This window comes from Neoarius graeffei, chromosome 14 (assembly GCF_027579695.1).
Source record: "Neoarius graeffei isolate fNeoGra1 chromosome 14, fNeoGra1.pri, whole genome shotgun sequence".
Lineage (NCBI taxonomy): Eukaryota > Metazoa > Chordata > Actinopteri > Siluriformes > Ariidae > Neoarius > Neoarius graeffei.
Window position 1 is genome coordinate 45,214,785 of NC_083582.1, and position 16,585 is coordinate 45,231,369.

Consider the following 16,585-nt stretch of genomic DNA (forward strand, 5'->3'; position numbering starts at 1 on the left):
GCTTTTCGCCATAACAGTTGGGCTGTACTGACAAACACGAATGAAAATTGCACACATAAAAATGTCTGAAAAAAGTGTCTTCTTGTGCCCTCTTGTGTTGTTAAAAGAACATAACATTTATACAAATCATTCATACCAAACATAGGCGACCAAACAAAGGCTACCGCTTCTGACATGATATCAAATCGATGACGTCACGAATCGCGTACCCCCACTTTAAAAATCTCCACTACACCACTGGTGACCACCATGGGGCATGTTTGACCTACTTTTAAAGAAACAAGTCGGCATGGGCAAACATGGCAGACTCCACTCTCTCGCCAGCTAAAAGCAGCGGAAAAGAAAAGGAAAGCCTGCCTAGTGAGTGCAAGTGCAAGATAGAGCAAGGTTCAATGGCATCATTTTTCTGGACAGATAACTAATGGCCCTTTTCCACTACCCTTTTTCAGCTCACTTCAGCTCGCTTCAGCTCACTTCAGCCCGACATGGCTCGCGTTTCGACTACCAAAGAGCAGCACGACTCAGCTCGCTTCAGCCCTGCTTAGCCCCTAAAACTCGCACCGTTTCGGAGTGGGGCTGAAGCGAGCCAAACCGAGCCGAGTGAGGCTGGGGGCGTGAGCAGACACTCCCCTGTGCACTGATTGGTGAGGAGGAGTGTCCTCACATGCCCACACACGCCCCGCGAGCATGCTGGGATCTGTAAACACCGTAAACCCGGAAGAAGAAGAATTGCGAATTACGAGAATTTCTGAAGCCTTATGCGCCTCGCCTCATCTATACGCTCTTGCCAGTATCTGTTGGCGTTGTCGGTGACTACAAGCCACAGAACCAAGACCAGCAACACTAACGACTCCATGTCCTCCATGTTTATTGTTTACTATCCGGGTCGTGAGACTACCGCTTAAAAGCTCACTGATGTCACTGTTTGCGCTGCTTAACGACATCATGTGACGTCCACCCACTTTCGCTAACTCCACCCAATGTGTCCACCCACTTAAAGGCCAGCACGGTTCGGCGCGGTTGTAGTCGAAATGCAACTCCAACAGCCCCGTTCAGCTCGACTCAGCCCAACTCAGCACGGCACGGCTCAGCCCGACTCAGCCGCGTTTGTAGTGGAAAAGCAGCATAAATAATTATAGCTAGGATTGAGCCATCTTAGCCTTAGAATGCATTGGCTGGACTCCACGGTAGCGAATATGGAGTTATAGGGGCCTTTCACATGACATCATCGTAACTGTGGATTTGTTTATATGCCCAAGCTTTGTGTTTGACAATAACCTGCAGAAGTGTACGCAAGTGATTAAGCCCAATTCAGTAAACATCTACAGATAAACTTGTAGAAGACCTGTAGTGCTTTTGGATGTAATAACAGACATGGAGATAAGCCTGGTTTAACTTTTCACTGCTTCCCGGCAAACCCAGAAAGATGAGAAAAATGGAGAAGGCTGGATGAGAAAACATTCCAGTGTGTGTGGAGAATATTTTATATCAGGTTAGTGTGAAAGCTTTGTGCAACATTAAAATGCATATCTGAATGAGCGCTTTGGATGTGATATATTTTATTAGACCTAATGCTTGGTTTGACTTACAACATGTTTGTTATGTACTGATAATGTAGATGAGGCTAAACACCATAAAATATGCTAGCTCTAGGCCATGGCTTGTTTATTACTATTAGAAGTCCATGTTTGAGCTTACCTTTGTCATAATAAGGTGTTTTTCTTTATCGGGAATGTCCCAGGACATTCCAGCATGAAACCTGCCTCGAAATATCGGTAGGCATCTGTACTTTTGTATGCCTTTAGAATCTCTGGTGTATTTAGATGTCCCAAATACTAAATAGTTCAGGATGTCGTAGTGTCTCAAATCCGGTAGCTGGTTTGCTGTGCACTTTTCAAGTGGAATAAATACATTTGTGTGGAAATTAAGAAGAAGAAGCCTTTATTTTTGTCACATGTACTCAAACACAGTGAAAGTCCTCCTCTGCATTTAAACCATCTGAAGCTGTGAATGCACACATATGCACACACATGCATATGCACACACACACACACACACACACACATAGAGAGAGAGAGAGAGAGAGAGCACAGTGAGCAGAATAAATAAATACATTTGTGGGTAAATTATATGGATCTGTGATGCCTGCATGTTTCAGCTTTAAATCTAAGGCCCTGTCCACACGGCAACGGATTCAGGTGACTCCGATACAATTGCTTATCATTTAGGCCTGGCGTCCACACGGCACCGGCGTTTTGGGTGCCCAAAACGCAATCTTTTTGAGAACGGGTTCCAGAGTGGAAAGATCTGGCAACATTGCCATTGTTAAGTCGTCTGGATGAGTAGAACGGATTTGTTTACAATGACGTCACAACCACATGACTGTGAGTGCTTCACGCCGGGTAGAAGTGTAACGAATATCACCAGGATATCACCAGGAAAAAGCCTTACAGAGCACTAGTGAGAGTGAAACACGAGCTTGGATATTATTCTCATCTCATCTCATTATCTCTAGCCGCTTTATCCTTCTACAGGGTCGCAGGCAAGCTGGAGCCTATCCCAGCTGACTACGGGCGAAAGGCGGGGTACACCCTGGACAAGTCGCCAGGTCATCACAGGGCTGACACATAGACACAGACAACCATTCACACTCACATTCACACCTACGGTCAATTTAGAGTCACCAGTTAACTTAACCTGCATGTCTTTGGACTGTGAGGGAAACCGGAGCACCCGGAGGAAACCCACGCGGACACGGGGAGAACATGCAAACTCCACACAGAAAGGCCCTCGCCGGACCCGGGGCTCGAACCCAGGACCTTCTTGCTGTGAGGCGACAGCGCTAATCACTGCACCACCGTGCCGCCTTGGATATTATTATTATTATTATTATTATTATTATTATGTTCAGTGTTAGTTCACAGTAGTAATGCAAGAAGCAGAATAGTGACAGTAATAGTGAAGCAAAAACATGCAATTGTACAAACACTGCAGCTCTACAGCAAAATATTAATTTATGAAATGGTCTGATTCTTAACACCAGTAGTGCCAATGATCTTCTCATTGCGATGCGACGCGAGTTGTCAACAAATCCTATAACTTGGTTCATGAAACGCGCTTACAAAATATTTTCACTGTGAATATTTATTGTGTAATGGTGCAAAGTGAGAGAGAGACTCTGCCCTTAGGGCAGAGTCAATCCCGCCCGCAAAAATAGGGAAAAAAAGGAGCACCTCTTCAGATGATGGTTTAAGTCCGACAATACATTCCTCAAAAAGGGCGTCGAGGAGCAAATTAATCCATCAACGTGTAACATTCAATTTATTCCGGACCATTAAAGACGCCGCCTTCCGTGTAGAATCATACGTCATCCTCGCCACCATATTGGATAGGTCAAAGCGGAGAATAAAGATTCACGGGCTGCCTTTAACTGTACCAACAGGTTTACCGTCCAAACGTGATCACATGGGATTACCTTTCACAGGTGAGAAACAACAAATTAATCCATCAACGTGTAGTATTCAATTTATTCCGGACCATTAAAGACGCCGCCTTCCGCGTAGAATCATACGTCATCCTCGCCGCCATATTGGATAGGTCAAAGTGGAGAATAAAGATTAGCTGCGTTTAACTGTACCAACAGGTTTACCGTCCAAACGAGATCACATGGGATTACCTTTCACAGGTGAGACTGGAAAAATACTTTTCATTGTATTTGGTCATTATAATGTAATTTTACGAACAGATTTTCCTGACTTTGGCTAATATGAAGTCTCGCGCATAATAGTTTATGCGCATGCGTCCTTACTTCTTCTATTGTTCTGGTGTCTCCGAAGGGACCGTCTTACAGCGCCCCTAGAGGTGTGGCATGTGTATTGCATCGTTTTCAGCAAGCGTTGCGTTGCCATATGGGCCTGATATTTTACTGATCGTTGCCCATTTGGACGCGATATATTTTTAAATAACATCTCGTTGCCGTTGTCGTGTGGATGTAGCCTTAATTTGTAATTGGCATGATGTTTTCCACGCATCACCATCTTGATGTGATACACTTCCATAGTTATACTAATTACTTAAAGCTCCTCATGTACAGTGGTGCTTGAAAGTTTGTGAAACCTTTAGAATTTTCTATATTGCTGCATAAATATGACCTAAAACATCCTCATATTTTCACACAAGTCCTAAAAGTAGACAAAGAGAACCCAGTTAAACAAATGAGACAAAAATATTATACTTAGTCATTTATTTATTGAGGAAAATGATTCAAGATTACATATCTGTGAGTGGCAAAAGTATGTGAACCTCTAAGATTAACAGTTAATTTGAAGGTGAAATTAGAGTCAGGTGTTTTCAATCAATGGGATGACAATCAGGTGTGAGTGGGCACCCTGTTTTATTTAAAGAACAGGGATCTATCAAAGTCTGATCTTCGCAACACATGTTTGTGGAAGTGTATCATGGCACGAACAAAGGAGATTTCTGAGGAACTCAGAAAAAGCGTTGTTGATGCTCATCAGGCTGGAAAAGGTTACAAACCCATCTCTAAAGAGTTTGGACTCCACTAATCCACAGTCAGACAGATTGTATACAAATGGAGGAAATTCAAGACCATTGTTACCCTCCCCAGGAGTGGTCGACCAACAAAGATCACTCCAAGAGCAAGGCGTGTAATCGTCAGCAAAGTCACAAAGGACCCCAGGGTAACTTCTAAGCAACTGAAGGCGTCTCTCACATTGGCTAATGTTAATGTTCATGAGTCCACCATCAGGAGAACACCGAACAACAATGGTGTGCATGGCAGGGTTGCAAGGAGAAAGCCAAAGCTCTCCAAAAAGAACATTGCTGCTCGTCTGCAGTTTGCTAAAGATGATGTGGACAAACCAGAAGGCTATTGGAAAAATGTGTTGTGGACAGATGAGACCAAAATATAACTTTTTGGTTTAAATGAGAAGCGTTATGTTTGGAGAAAGGAAAACACTGCATTCCAGCATAAGAACCTTATCCCATCTGTGGAACATGATGGTGGTATTATCATGGTTTGGGCCTGTTTTGCTGCATCTGGGCCAGGACAGCTTGCCATCATTGATGGAACAATGAATTCTCAAGAGAAGGTGGGTCATGCAGCAAGACAACGATCCTAAGCACACAAGTCGTTCTACCAAAGAATGGTTAAAGAAGAACAAAGTTAATGTTTTGGAATGGCCAAGTCAAAGTCCTGACCTTAATCCAATGGAAATGTTGTGAAAGGATCTGAAGCGAGCAGTTCATGTGAGGAAACCCACCAACATCCCAGAGTTGAAGCTGTTCTGTACGGAGGAATGGGCTAAAATTCCTCCAAGCCGGTGTGCAGGACTGATCAACAGTTACCGGAGATGTTTAGTTGCAGTTATTGCTGCACAAGGGGGTCACACCAGATACTGAAAGCAAAGGTTCACATACTTTTGCCACTCACAGATATGTAATATTGGATCATTTTCCTCAATAAATAAATGACCAAGTATAATATTTTTGTCTCATTTGTTTAACTGGATTATCTTTATCTACTTTTAGCACTTGTGTGAAAATCTGATGTTGTTTTAGGTTATATTTATGCTGAAATATAGAAAATTCTAAATGGTTTACAAACTTTCAAGCACCACTGTAAAACAAACAAACAAACAAACAAACAAACAAACAAACAAACAAACAAACAAAAAACCCCTCTACTGTTTACTTTAAAAGGTAGGAAAACAGTCCCAAAATGGAGAAAAGAAACCCTCAGCTTATCAAAATGATCATATCTCGTCCACATGATATTGTTCTTGTGAGACATAGAAAAATGCCATGCACAATAAAAAATTTGAAAATTTCAGATGACTTTGCAGTCAGCACCTTTAAGTCGCTGTACGTTATGATAATATTATAGGGGAACACTGAAAGACAAAACCATTTCATCATGATTTCTTATGATACACATTATCTCAATGGTATTAAATATTTCTGTATTTTATCAATATTTTATCAAATTACAAAACACATACATAATCTGAAGTATTAATAAAGGCTACAGGCCATCTTGGATTAAATTTGCTAATGGCATTACTATGTTAGGCCTGATTCACAATACTGATACAGCCTACAATAATGACACAAAGCATAATGGTGAACTGAGAGAAGATTCGATGGTTGACTTTAGGAAGCAGAGTGTAAACCACAAAGCATTTGACTCAAAGAAAAAGTGGAACAAAAGATCAAATGCTTCAAGCTTCTCAGAGTCCACATAACTCACATTACACTCATCAGGAATGGCCTCAGGAACATGAGAAACCTCATCCTTCACCTATGGATCCTCACAAACTACAAATATTTGTATAACAGAAAGCATAATGACCAGCTGGATACAGTCATATATGCCAACACCACCGTGTCTATCTACTAGTCTCTGGAGCAGGTAGTTTTCTGACACACAAATGAAGGACATTTATGACAAGGGATCCCACATCATCCAGCTACCATCTGTTTGACCCCCTACCATCTGGTAGGTGGTACCAGACTATTCAGTCACAAACAAATAGACTGAGGAATGAGGAAGTATCTCTTCCAGACAGAGCTGTTAAAATATTCACTGCCACTCTCTCTCTCTCTCTCTCTCTCACACACACACACTGGTCATTACAGACTGAAACAAACACTGTGATCCAGGAAATATATGTTTTAAACACACTTATCAAGGCCATAACAAGTATTATGTATACATGACAAATGCTTATATCTGTGAGTCTAATGAGCAAGCTGCCATAATGACAATAAAATTAATTAAACTGAATTGAATTATCTAGTATGACTGGCATGGGGGTGTAGCAGGTAGTAAATCCATCTGCTGGAGTCTGTATTAAAGCATTCATTCAAATTCTGGTATTATTTTAACAGGATTTGTCTGATCATATACTGTTTTCTGGCTGCAGACAGAAAGGCTCTTTTCTATCTATCTGCAGTGGGAAAGGATGAAAGCAGGAGAAGCAGGAGTGGGAAGTAACTCACCACTGCGGTCAGCAGCCCCGCCCCTCATAATCCTAGCGACCACCACTGCTCCGGTGATCTCATCCCTGCGGATGGTCGCACCCTGAACACCAAATGTTCCAGTCAGATCACTTAGCATAACATTAAGATCTGAATGTGATAAAGGAATCAGACCAAATAAGAATAGTTTGAATTCTATCATTTATAATATAAAATGCATTGATGCACATTGCAGGCTATAATACTACAAAATAAGTCAAATAAATAAGTATTTATTTAAAATAAATAAATAAAAATAAGTATTTGAACACAAGCTCAATAAATGCAGGGTTACAGTCTGATTTATAGCAGTCATATATATTGTACATGAGCAGATATAATGATGCTCCTGCTTTTATGACTGACAGTTAATGGTTGGTCATTGGGTGTGAAGGACAGTGTGTGGTGAGCTTGGACTGAGACTCACTAGAGGCTCCTTGCTCTTCACTAGACGAACAATCTTGACCGACTCCTCCTCTAGTTCATCGTCTAGATCATCAGGCAGTGGAGGTAGAACGGGATCGAAGCTCTTCTGCGCTACTGTGTCGTGCACTGTTAGCACAGCCTGGTGAGACATTGCACAGAATCACACACACACACACACACACAAGCAGGGGGAGGATGCTCAAAACTAAATCCGACATGCTGACATTTGCCAGAGAGAGAGAGAGTGTGTGTGTGTGTGTGTGTGTGTGTGTGTGTGTGTGTGAGAGAGAGAGAGAGAGAGAGAGAGAGACAACACTGAATAAATTGGGGTTAAAAAAGACACCATGGGCCGATTGAAAATCAGCTTCATTAAAAGGTCATAGCATACCTTTTGACAGCATTTCTTTATAGCACACAGCATTTAAAAGTTAATCTAATTAAATCTAATTGCCCCAAGATGTTATTAATGACAGTGATTGGATAGGAATATCTGTATCCTGGGAGTAAAATGTCTGTTTGGGATGAACTGATAGCAGTATGGTTTGTCTATATTGATAGCAGATAAAAATACAATTTAGGAAAAAAGAGAGTTTTGTGTGTGTGTGTGTGTGTACCTTCACATGTGGAGTAGTCAGAAGCATAAGCAGCTCCTTCTCGTCTCCTTCTAGTGGCCCATTCTGCAGCTCTTCAGCAACCTGTCAGACACAGCATATGCTCCTAACACCAGTCGTTTCCAGCCATATTGCGAGAAACTGTGTGGAGCTTTAAAAAGCACAAACGATGTCTTTGCTAATGAATCTTCTTCTTCTCCTTCTCCTGTCCAGTGTGTTCTGGGTTGGGTCTCTTTCCTAGGGTTTCTTGGCCAAATACATACGACCGGCTAGCCACTCTTCTGGTCATAGTGCAACTGCATGTTTTTGAACTGTGGGGGAAACCGGAGCACCCAGAGGAAACCCACGCAAACATGGGAAGAACATACAAACGCCACACAGAAAGGCCCCTCTTCAGCCATGAGGTTTTAGTAAGAGTCCTTACTAGAACAAGAAAATATGACCACATCACCCCGTCATATCCACACTGCACTGGCTCCCAATCAAATTTCATATTGTTTATGAAATACTACTATTGACCTTTAAAGCACTGAATGATCTCGTGCCACAGTACCTGAGTGAACTTCTGGTCCTTTACGACCTGCCACGTCTGCTTAGATCAAAAGGTGCAGGCTATCTGCTGGTACCTCGTATAGTGAAGGCTACATCAGGGGGCAGAGCCTTTTCTTACAAAGCCCCAAACTTATGGAACAGCCTTCCAAGTAGTGTTCGGGAATCAGACATAGTCTCAGCATTTAAGACTAGGCTAAAAACATATCTGTTTAGTCAAGCCTTTTGTTAATAGTGTTTATGAGGGAAAGGAGTAGATCTGGAAGGTCCTCAGGCATAGAGTATTTTGGTAAACTAGGATGTATGGATGCTGTCAGTCCCCCACTCGCTTGCTCACTCGAGTTTGTTGATGATGTAGGGGCTGCTGTTTTATGTCCTGGGGCTCCCTCATGCCTGTGCTACCTTCTGGCTCTACCCTTTTAGTTATGCTGTCATAGTTAGTTGCCAGAGTCCCTGCTTGTGCTCAGCACAAAATGTATACTGTTCTTACTCATCAGGTGACATTGGGCATACCTAACAACCTGTGTTTTCTCTCTCTTTCTTTACCTACCCCCCCCATCTGTCCCTCTGAGTTACATGTCAATCCTGAGATTGAGATGCTGAGCTCCTCTGCTCCTCGGACCTGCCTGATCCATCCTGATGCCCTATATCTGGTTGGATTCTCATCACATCGCTCCTGTGGAGGACGGCCCCATGTGGACAGTTGAAAATCACACTTGGAAGATGCTCTGGACACTTACAGTAATGCTTTTATGGCTGAGGACTATAGTTGACTTGTTAACTTTAGGACTGCAGTTGTCATGAACAGTTTTGCACTCAAGTTTCCATCAGTGAAGAGTTATAGCATCAACAAAACTGACTTCATTATAAAACTGTTAAAAATGTTATAATCACATTGTCTGTTATCACCCAAATGAGGATGTGTTCCCTTTTGAGTCTGGTTCCTCTCAAGGTTTCTTCCTCATGTTGTCTGAGGGAGTTTTTCCTTGCCACTGTTGCCACAGGCTTGCTCATTGGGGATAGATTAGGGATAAAATTAGCTCATGTTTAAAGTCATTAAAATTCTGTAAAGCTGCTTTGCGACAATGTCTATTGTTAAAAGCGCTATAAAAATAAACTTGACTTGAGGTTTGAACCTGGAACCTTCCTGCTGTGATGCGACAGTGCTAACCACTGCATCACCGCTAAGGAAGCTTAATATCTTAAATCTACACTAAGTGGTCAATTCATTAAATCAATTTCCCATACGTACCAGTAAGGGATGTCAAGTCTTTCTCGCAAAGGGTCTGTTTGGCTTTAGGTTTTCATTCCAACTAAGCAGGACCATGGATAAGATTGGACAACTCTGATATAAGATGTTTAATTACTGACCCATACAGGTGTAACACTACAATGTAATCTAATCTCAACCTGTAAGTGTTTTAGTGCTCCAAATGTTAAATATTTGAGATCATGAGGGAATACAAATACCTGGGTGTTCACCTTAAAAATAAACTGGACTGGACTACCAACACAGATGCTTTGTACAAGAAGGGCCAAAGTTGTCTCCACCTGCTGAGGAGACTGAGGTCCTTCGGAGTGTGCAAGACACTGTTGAGGACATTCTATGACACTGTGGTAGCATCTGTTATCTTCTTCGCCATGGTCTGTCGGGGATGTGGAAGCTCTGAGAGAGACAGGAAAAGGCTTAACAAGCTGGTGAAAAGGGCCAGCTCTGTCCTGGACTGCCCTCTAAATTCCAGTGAGGAGGTGTGCGAGAGGAGGACATTAGCTAAGCTAATGTCAATCATAGACAACACCTCTCACCCTCTACATGAGACTGTTGGCGCTCTGAGCAGCTCCTTCAGCAGCAGACTACTGCACCCATGGTGCAAGAAGGAACGCTACCGCAGGTCCTTCATCCCAACTGCTGCCAGACTTTTCAATGAGAGCCTGGCATAATGTAGCACTGTTTCTCAATGCCACTATCACCTTTTTGTCCCTTTGTCACTCTACCCACATCTCACTGCCATCTTCTACACTGCAAAAAATTGAAAACTGAAGTTGAGGAGAAAATTACTTAATACTAGTGAAATTATCTTGCTGCATGGACAGATAATTTTACTTGACAAGACATCTTGGAATAAATTGGTTACAATCTAGAACTAGTTTTAATAATCGCAGAGTTGGTGTCTTGTATTCTTCTAATAGGAAATGCTAGATAGTTTCAATGATATTCAAGATATTCTAACTTACTAAGATGTGATTTTTTTGCAGTGTACTTATGCTGTGCAATAATATTACTATTTATGACAATATCCTTTTCATTTGCAAGTGTTTTTCTTATTCGTGTCTCACTCTCATAATTGTTGTGTACAATGATGTTCATAGCCTGTGTTTTTTGTCATTTATTGGTTAATTTACTTACATATTCCATCCTTGTTAGTTATATTATGCTGTGCAATAACATTCACTATCTAGTGCAATATTTCTATTCCTACTTCAGGTGCCAGTATTTTATTAGTGCAATGTTGCTACTTCAGGTGAAGTACTACTCTTATTTAAGTTCCTTTCTTATTTTGTTGTGTACATTATATACATGGCCTGTGTTTTTACTTTTGTAATTTATTTTATTACTATTTTTTATACTTTCATTGCACTCTAAAGTTTTTTTTTCTGTCTGTTCCTGACCCTTTCTATCTACAGTATGAGCTCCTGGAACATGTAAATTTCCCCACCGAGGGATGAATAAAGTTTATCTTATCTTATCTTATCTTATCTTATCTTATCTTATCTTATCTTATCTTGTCTTGTCTTGTCTTGTCTTGTCTTGTCTTGGTATAATCTGTATCTGTATTAGGATAAACCCCAAGTGGGTGTGGCCTTACCCAATTTTATTTATTTATTTATTTTAATTAAATGTGAATTCTACCACTACGCCCTTGGAAACAGTTGGAAACACTGGGAAACATTGCAGAGGTGGAAATGCCAGCACTATCAGCATGGCCTGTGAATTCTGGCTCTGACAGCTCGTCAACCTGGTGGGGTCATTGAGAATGGCCCACCACCCAAAAAACATCTGGTCAGCACTGGAACTACTGACATGTCTCCGAGCTACAGGTCCAACACTGATCAAGTGGAACCTTTATTCAAGGAATGCTGAGGAGAAAATGACACACTTACATCCTCTGCCAGGCAGGCAGCACTGTGGAGCACAGGCGTCGGACTCTGCTCTTCATACTGCCTGAGGCACTCATGAATCTATAGCAAAGCAAGAATTCGGTGGTCAGGGCAAACACACATACACACACACTCAGGGGCATGCAAAATATGACACTATACACACTCTCATTAGGTAGCCAAGGCTCCTCTCACTGAAAACCTCTCGGAGGAACACCAGATCCTCTTTGTGATTTGCTCCAGGGTGCAGCTGAGACGTAAGCAACGCTAGCATCTCATGCAGGCCTGGACAGAGGACGGAAAATCAGCAGTACATCAACTTCCTTATTGTCCAGTAATATGTCTTTGTTGTTCAAAGAAGTAAGGAAAGGAACGTTACTAGTAGGAAGCTCTTACCTGTGGTGGGTGAGAGGACAGGCATGGCTTATCTCATTAAAACACAAGACACAGGAAAATAGACAGCGTTTCCCTGAACTCCTCCCTCTCTCCCTTCAGCCTCACGCTGAGAATGAGCACATCTGAAAGTCCTGTCATACATAAGGAGAAAAAGGAAATGATTTCTACCACTGGCTGCTGTTTCTGAACAACTTACTGCTTCTGCATATAGTCTTTTGGAGCAGTGCTTCTTCTTCTTCTTCTTCTTCTTCTTCTTACTGCTTCTGCATATAGTCTTTTGGAGCAGTGCTTCTTCTTCTTCTTCTTCTTCTTCTGCATATAGAGTCTTTTGGAGCAGTGCTTCTTCTTCTTCTTCTTCTTCTTCTTCTTCTTACTGCTTCTGCATATAGAGTCTTTTGGAGCAGTGCTTCTTCTTCTTCTTCTTCTTCTTCTTCTTCTTCTTCTTCTTACTGCTTCTGCATATAGAGTCTTTTGGAGCAGTGCTGCATTCTAAGATATCTCATTTTATTATAAAGCAAAAAATCAGCTTTATAAAGGGTAAATTCTGTTTTTATGGTCAGTATGAATGTGTACAACTGTGTGTGTCATCAGGAGACACACTTTAAAACCACTCCCAAGAGAAAGACTCTCAAGTCCTCTATAATCTTTCTTAATTGATTACATTGGTTATATAATCGATAATCTGTCATTGCATTCATGCAGAATGACTTTTGCATGCAATTCATGAACATGTTTTTGTTTTCAAGTTACCTTAGAACCCACAGCAGTGACTGTTTGTTTTTTATGACAATAATTGTACACAGTGACCCAGCAATTTAACCTTTATATAAATCTGCAGAGTCAAACAGCTTAAATATTCTTTTATCAAGCAATCACTGCGCTCATACAGTTTGAGTTTCCAGGAAGAGCTACTTGACCATAGGTAATCATTCACAGGGACTGATTACAATGACATCACCCTGCCTCTGGAGACTCCGGAACAAATGATCATGTATTCCACAATATACCTTAAAGTAATAATCTTTTTTTTTAATGAACGATAATGCCTGTTTAACTCTGATAACATGCTGTACACAAAATCGCCTTGGGGCAGTATTGCCTGCACTTGGTTACTATCAGAACTCAACATTATTTCATAAATATACAGCATAAAAGCTAACATTGCTCATATTAGTTTTGTTTTCAACACATGCTTTATCCTATTGCTTCTATTGAGATTTTTTTTAAGTGACGGCAGATGGCTCAATAATCCAAAAAAAGTACAACCCCCACCCCCCTCCTTTAAAAATGGAGGTCATAAATAATTTAAGGAAAGCTATAAAATGCAGAGAATTAATCAGACAACGTCTGAGCAATATCCGTGCATGTTGCTTCATTAGTAATGTTTGTGGTTTGAGATTATTCAACATTTCTTCATCTTGACCATGTGCAGATTTGGTGTAGACGCTCCATCCTCACTAATCGATGCTGGTTCCATCTGAAGATTCCAAATATCCCAAAGTATCTCTCTCTCTCTCTCTCTCTGAATACAGTGTATGATAAAAGGATTACACTGACATGATCTGCCAGCCATCATGTTACAATTACAGCTGGTGGATTCTGACAGTCCATATGCCACACTTCGGGGAGACTAGTATTTCATCACATCATTCCCCAAACCTCAGAAATCATCTACAGTTATTGCTCCAGTCATATTAATATGTGCAGCATTTATCTTTATTTCTTTTTATTTTATCTCTTTATATTTTGGGACCATTTGCAAAAATACCACACATTTATTTTTCTAATTTATCCACATTTAGATTTAGCTCTGTTAAGCCCCAGGACTCTAGACTGGCTCATCCTCTTGTCCTCCCTGATCTGTCCATTGGCACCAGGAGGGCTTCTGAATGAATGATTTCACGAGTGGCATTGAGGTGAGAGTCAGAAGGTCATACTGCCATCACTCTGCCACCATCTGTCCCCTCCACAACCACCACCATCACCCTCTTCTGGTCTCTCATTAGCACTGAAAGCTTTGTTTGTTCATATGTTCTGTTTCTATGTGCATGTGCATTTGTGTGCATGCAAGCATCATGTTACACTACAAAGTGGTTTCAGGGGTGAAGAAATAGCCTCATCTTCAGACAGACATCAAAATAGACTGCATATCTGCCAATACCTTCACTTCACCTCGCACTGATACTCTAACATACATCACACACCTGATAGCATGCACATACACAGTTACACACTCTGTCATGCCATGCTGAAACTCCAGTGCATGAAGAATGATCTAGACATGATAAGAAAAGAAAGGGTTGCTTGACTGAGGAGTGACTGTTGCAGCTACCTAATCTACATCTCTTCATTTCCTCCATGAGAAATCAGAAATTAGGAAATTAGTTCAGTTGCATTATTAAGCACATCCTAAGATCAGGTGAAGGCTGGTGGCTGATGATGGCTACGGAAACCCTGGACACACTTCCATACCTCAGTATCTGAGAGAGACATTTTGCCAGGGTCTCTTTCCTGTGCTCCGTCAAAAATCAAGCCGACCGAAAACACATTGCAGGATCCTTTCACAAGCTGAATCCCTGCTGCTCATTCTGTCTATAAAGCGGATTATACACCCAACCCAGCCATGCCAGAGGGAAAAGCCCCTGCATCTCTTACCTTGCCTCCCTTGTGTCTTGCTGTGTCTCTGTATGTGTGTGTGTCTGTGTAAGGGGGTGTTTCTTCTTCTGATGGAAGCTCCCTGTGTTGTGCTGTAACAGTGACTGCTCTACTAGCTCAGTCCACTACGAGGGCTTTGCTGATGCCTACTCCACTGCTCTGACTCCCTTCCCCCTCCCTGTCTCTCTTTTCTCTACATATACAGTCTTCAGCCTTGCCTTCATCAGTTTCTCTCTCTATCACCATCCCCCCATTGGCCCTTTCATTGTGGAGCACTGATGGGAAGTGGATGCAATGTGCTCAGATAACTCTGTTGTCCATCTCTGCTGTTCACACCCTCTTCCTTCACCCTTTAACTTCACGTTCAAGCTCTTTCAATCAGACACCACCCCGTCTCCTTTTATTAACCTCCATCACAAACCTGGGTCTGACTTTGCAAGAATGGATATTGGTGGCAAAAGAGCATTTGTTGTCTGTTGTTTGGTAGACAGAGGATGAGAAGGGTCGGCTAGAAATTTTTTTCTTCTTTTTTTGTCACATGCCAGGATTAGAGAGGACTACAGTGTCTTGCAGAAGTATTCATCCCCCTTGGTGTGTATCCTGTTTTGTCGCATTACAAGCTGGAATTAAAATGGGGTTTTAGAGGGTTAGCACCATTTGATTTACACAACATGCCTACCATTTTAAAGGTGCAAATTGTTTTTTTTTTATTTTTTTATTATGACACAAACAATAATTAAGATGAATAAACAGAAGTCTGGAGTGTGCATAGGTATTCACCCCCTTTCGTATGAAACCCCTAAATAAGAGCTGGTCCAACCAATTCACTTCATAAGTCACATAATTAGTTGATCCACCTGTGTGCACTCAAAGTGTCACATGATATGTCACATGATGTCTGTATAAATCAACCTGTTCTGGAAGGACCCTGACTCTGCAGCACTACTAAGCAAGCAACATGAAAACCAAGGAGCCTCCAAACATGTCAGAGACAAAGTTATGAAGTATGGATCAGGGTTGGGTTATAAAAAATATCCCAAACTCTGAATATCCCACGGAGCACCATTAAATCAATGATAGCAAAACGGAAAGAATATGGTACTACTACAAACCTGACAAGAGAAGACTGCCCACCAAAACTCACAGACCGGGCAAGGAGGGCATTAATCAGAGATGCAACAAAGACACCAAAGATAGCACTGAAGGAGCTGCAAAGATCCACAGTGGAGATGGGAGTATCTGTCCATAGGACCACTTTAAACCGTACATTCCACATAGCGGGGCTTTATAGAAGAGTGGCCAGAAAAAAGCCATTGTTTAAGAAAACACGTTTGGAGTTTGCCCAACAGTATGTGGCAGACTCCCCAAACACATGGAAGAAGATTCTGTGGTCAAATTAGACTAAAATTGATCTTTTTGGCCATCATGGGAAACACCATGTGTGGCGCAAATCCAACACACTGAGAACACCATTCTTACAGTGAAGCATGGTGGTGGCAGCATCATACTGTGGGGATATTTTTCATCTGCAGGGACAGGAAAGCTGGTCAGGACTGAAGGAAAGATGGATGACAATAAATACAGGGCAATTCGGGAGGAAAGCCTGTTTGAGTCAGCCAGAGGTTAGAGACTGGGATGAAGGTTCACGTTCCAGCAGGACAATGACCCTAAAAATACTGCTAAAGCTACACTGGAGTGGTTTAAAGGGAAACATTATATGTCTTGGAATGGCCTAGTCAAAGCCCAGACCT

General features: G+C 41.7%; 1 protein-coding gene across 1 annotated transcript in view; it reads right to left on the minus strand.

Moving 5' to 3' along the window:
- The window catches only part of mpp3b (MAGUK p55 scaffold protein 3b), a 35,778-nt gene extending 23,513 nt beyond the window's left edge, over positions 1-12,265 (minus strand). The window contains exons 1-6 of the mRNA XM_060938960.1: positions 12,180-12,265; positions 11,950-12,068; positions 11,787-11,864; positions 8,079-8,159; positions 7,466-7,603; positions 7,021-7,102 (exon numbers count right to left, since the gene is read on the minus strand). Of these exons, the coding sequence (XP_060794943.1) occupies positions 7,021-7,102; positions 7,466-7,603; positions 8,079-8,159; positions 11,787-11,864; positions 11,950-12,068; positions 12,180-12,204 (523 nt within the window). The 5' untranslated portion in view covers positions 12,205-12,265. The remainder of the gene's footprint in view (positions 1-7,020; positions 7,103-7,465; positions 7,604-8,078; positions 8,160-11,786; positions 11,865-11,949; positions 12,069-12,179) is intronic.
- Between the last annotated feature and the right edge of the window lie 4,320 nt (positions 12,266-16,585).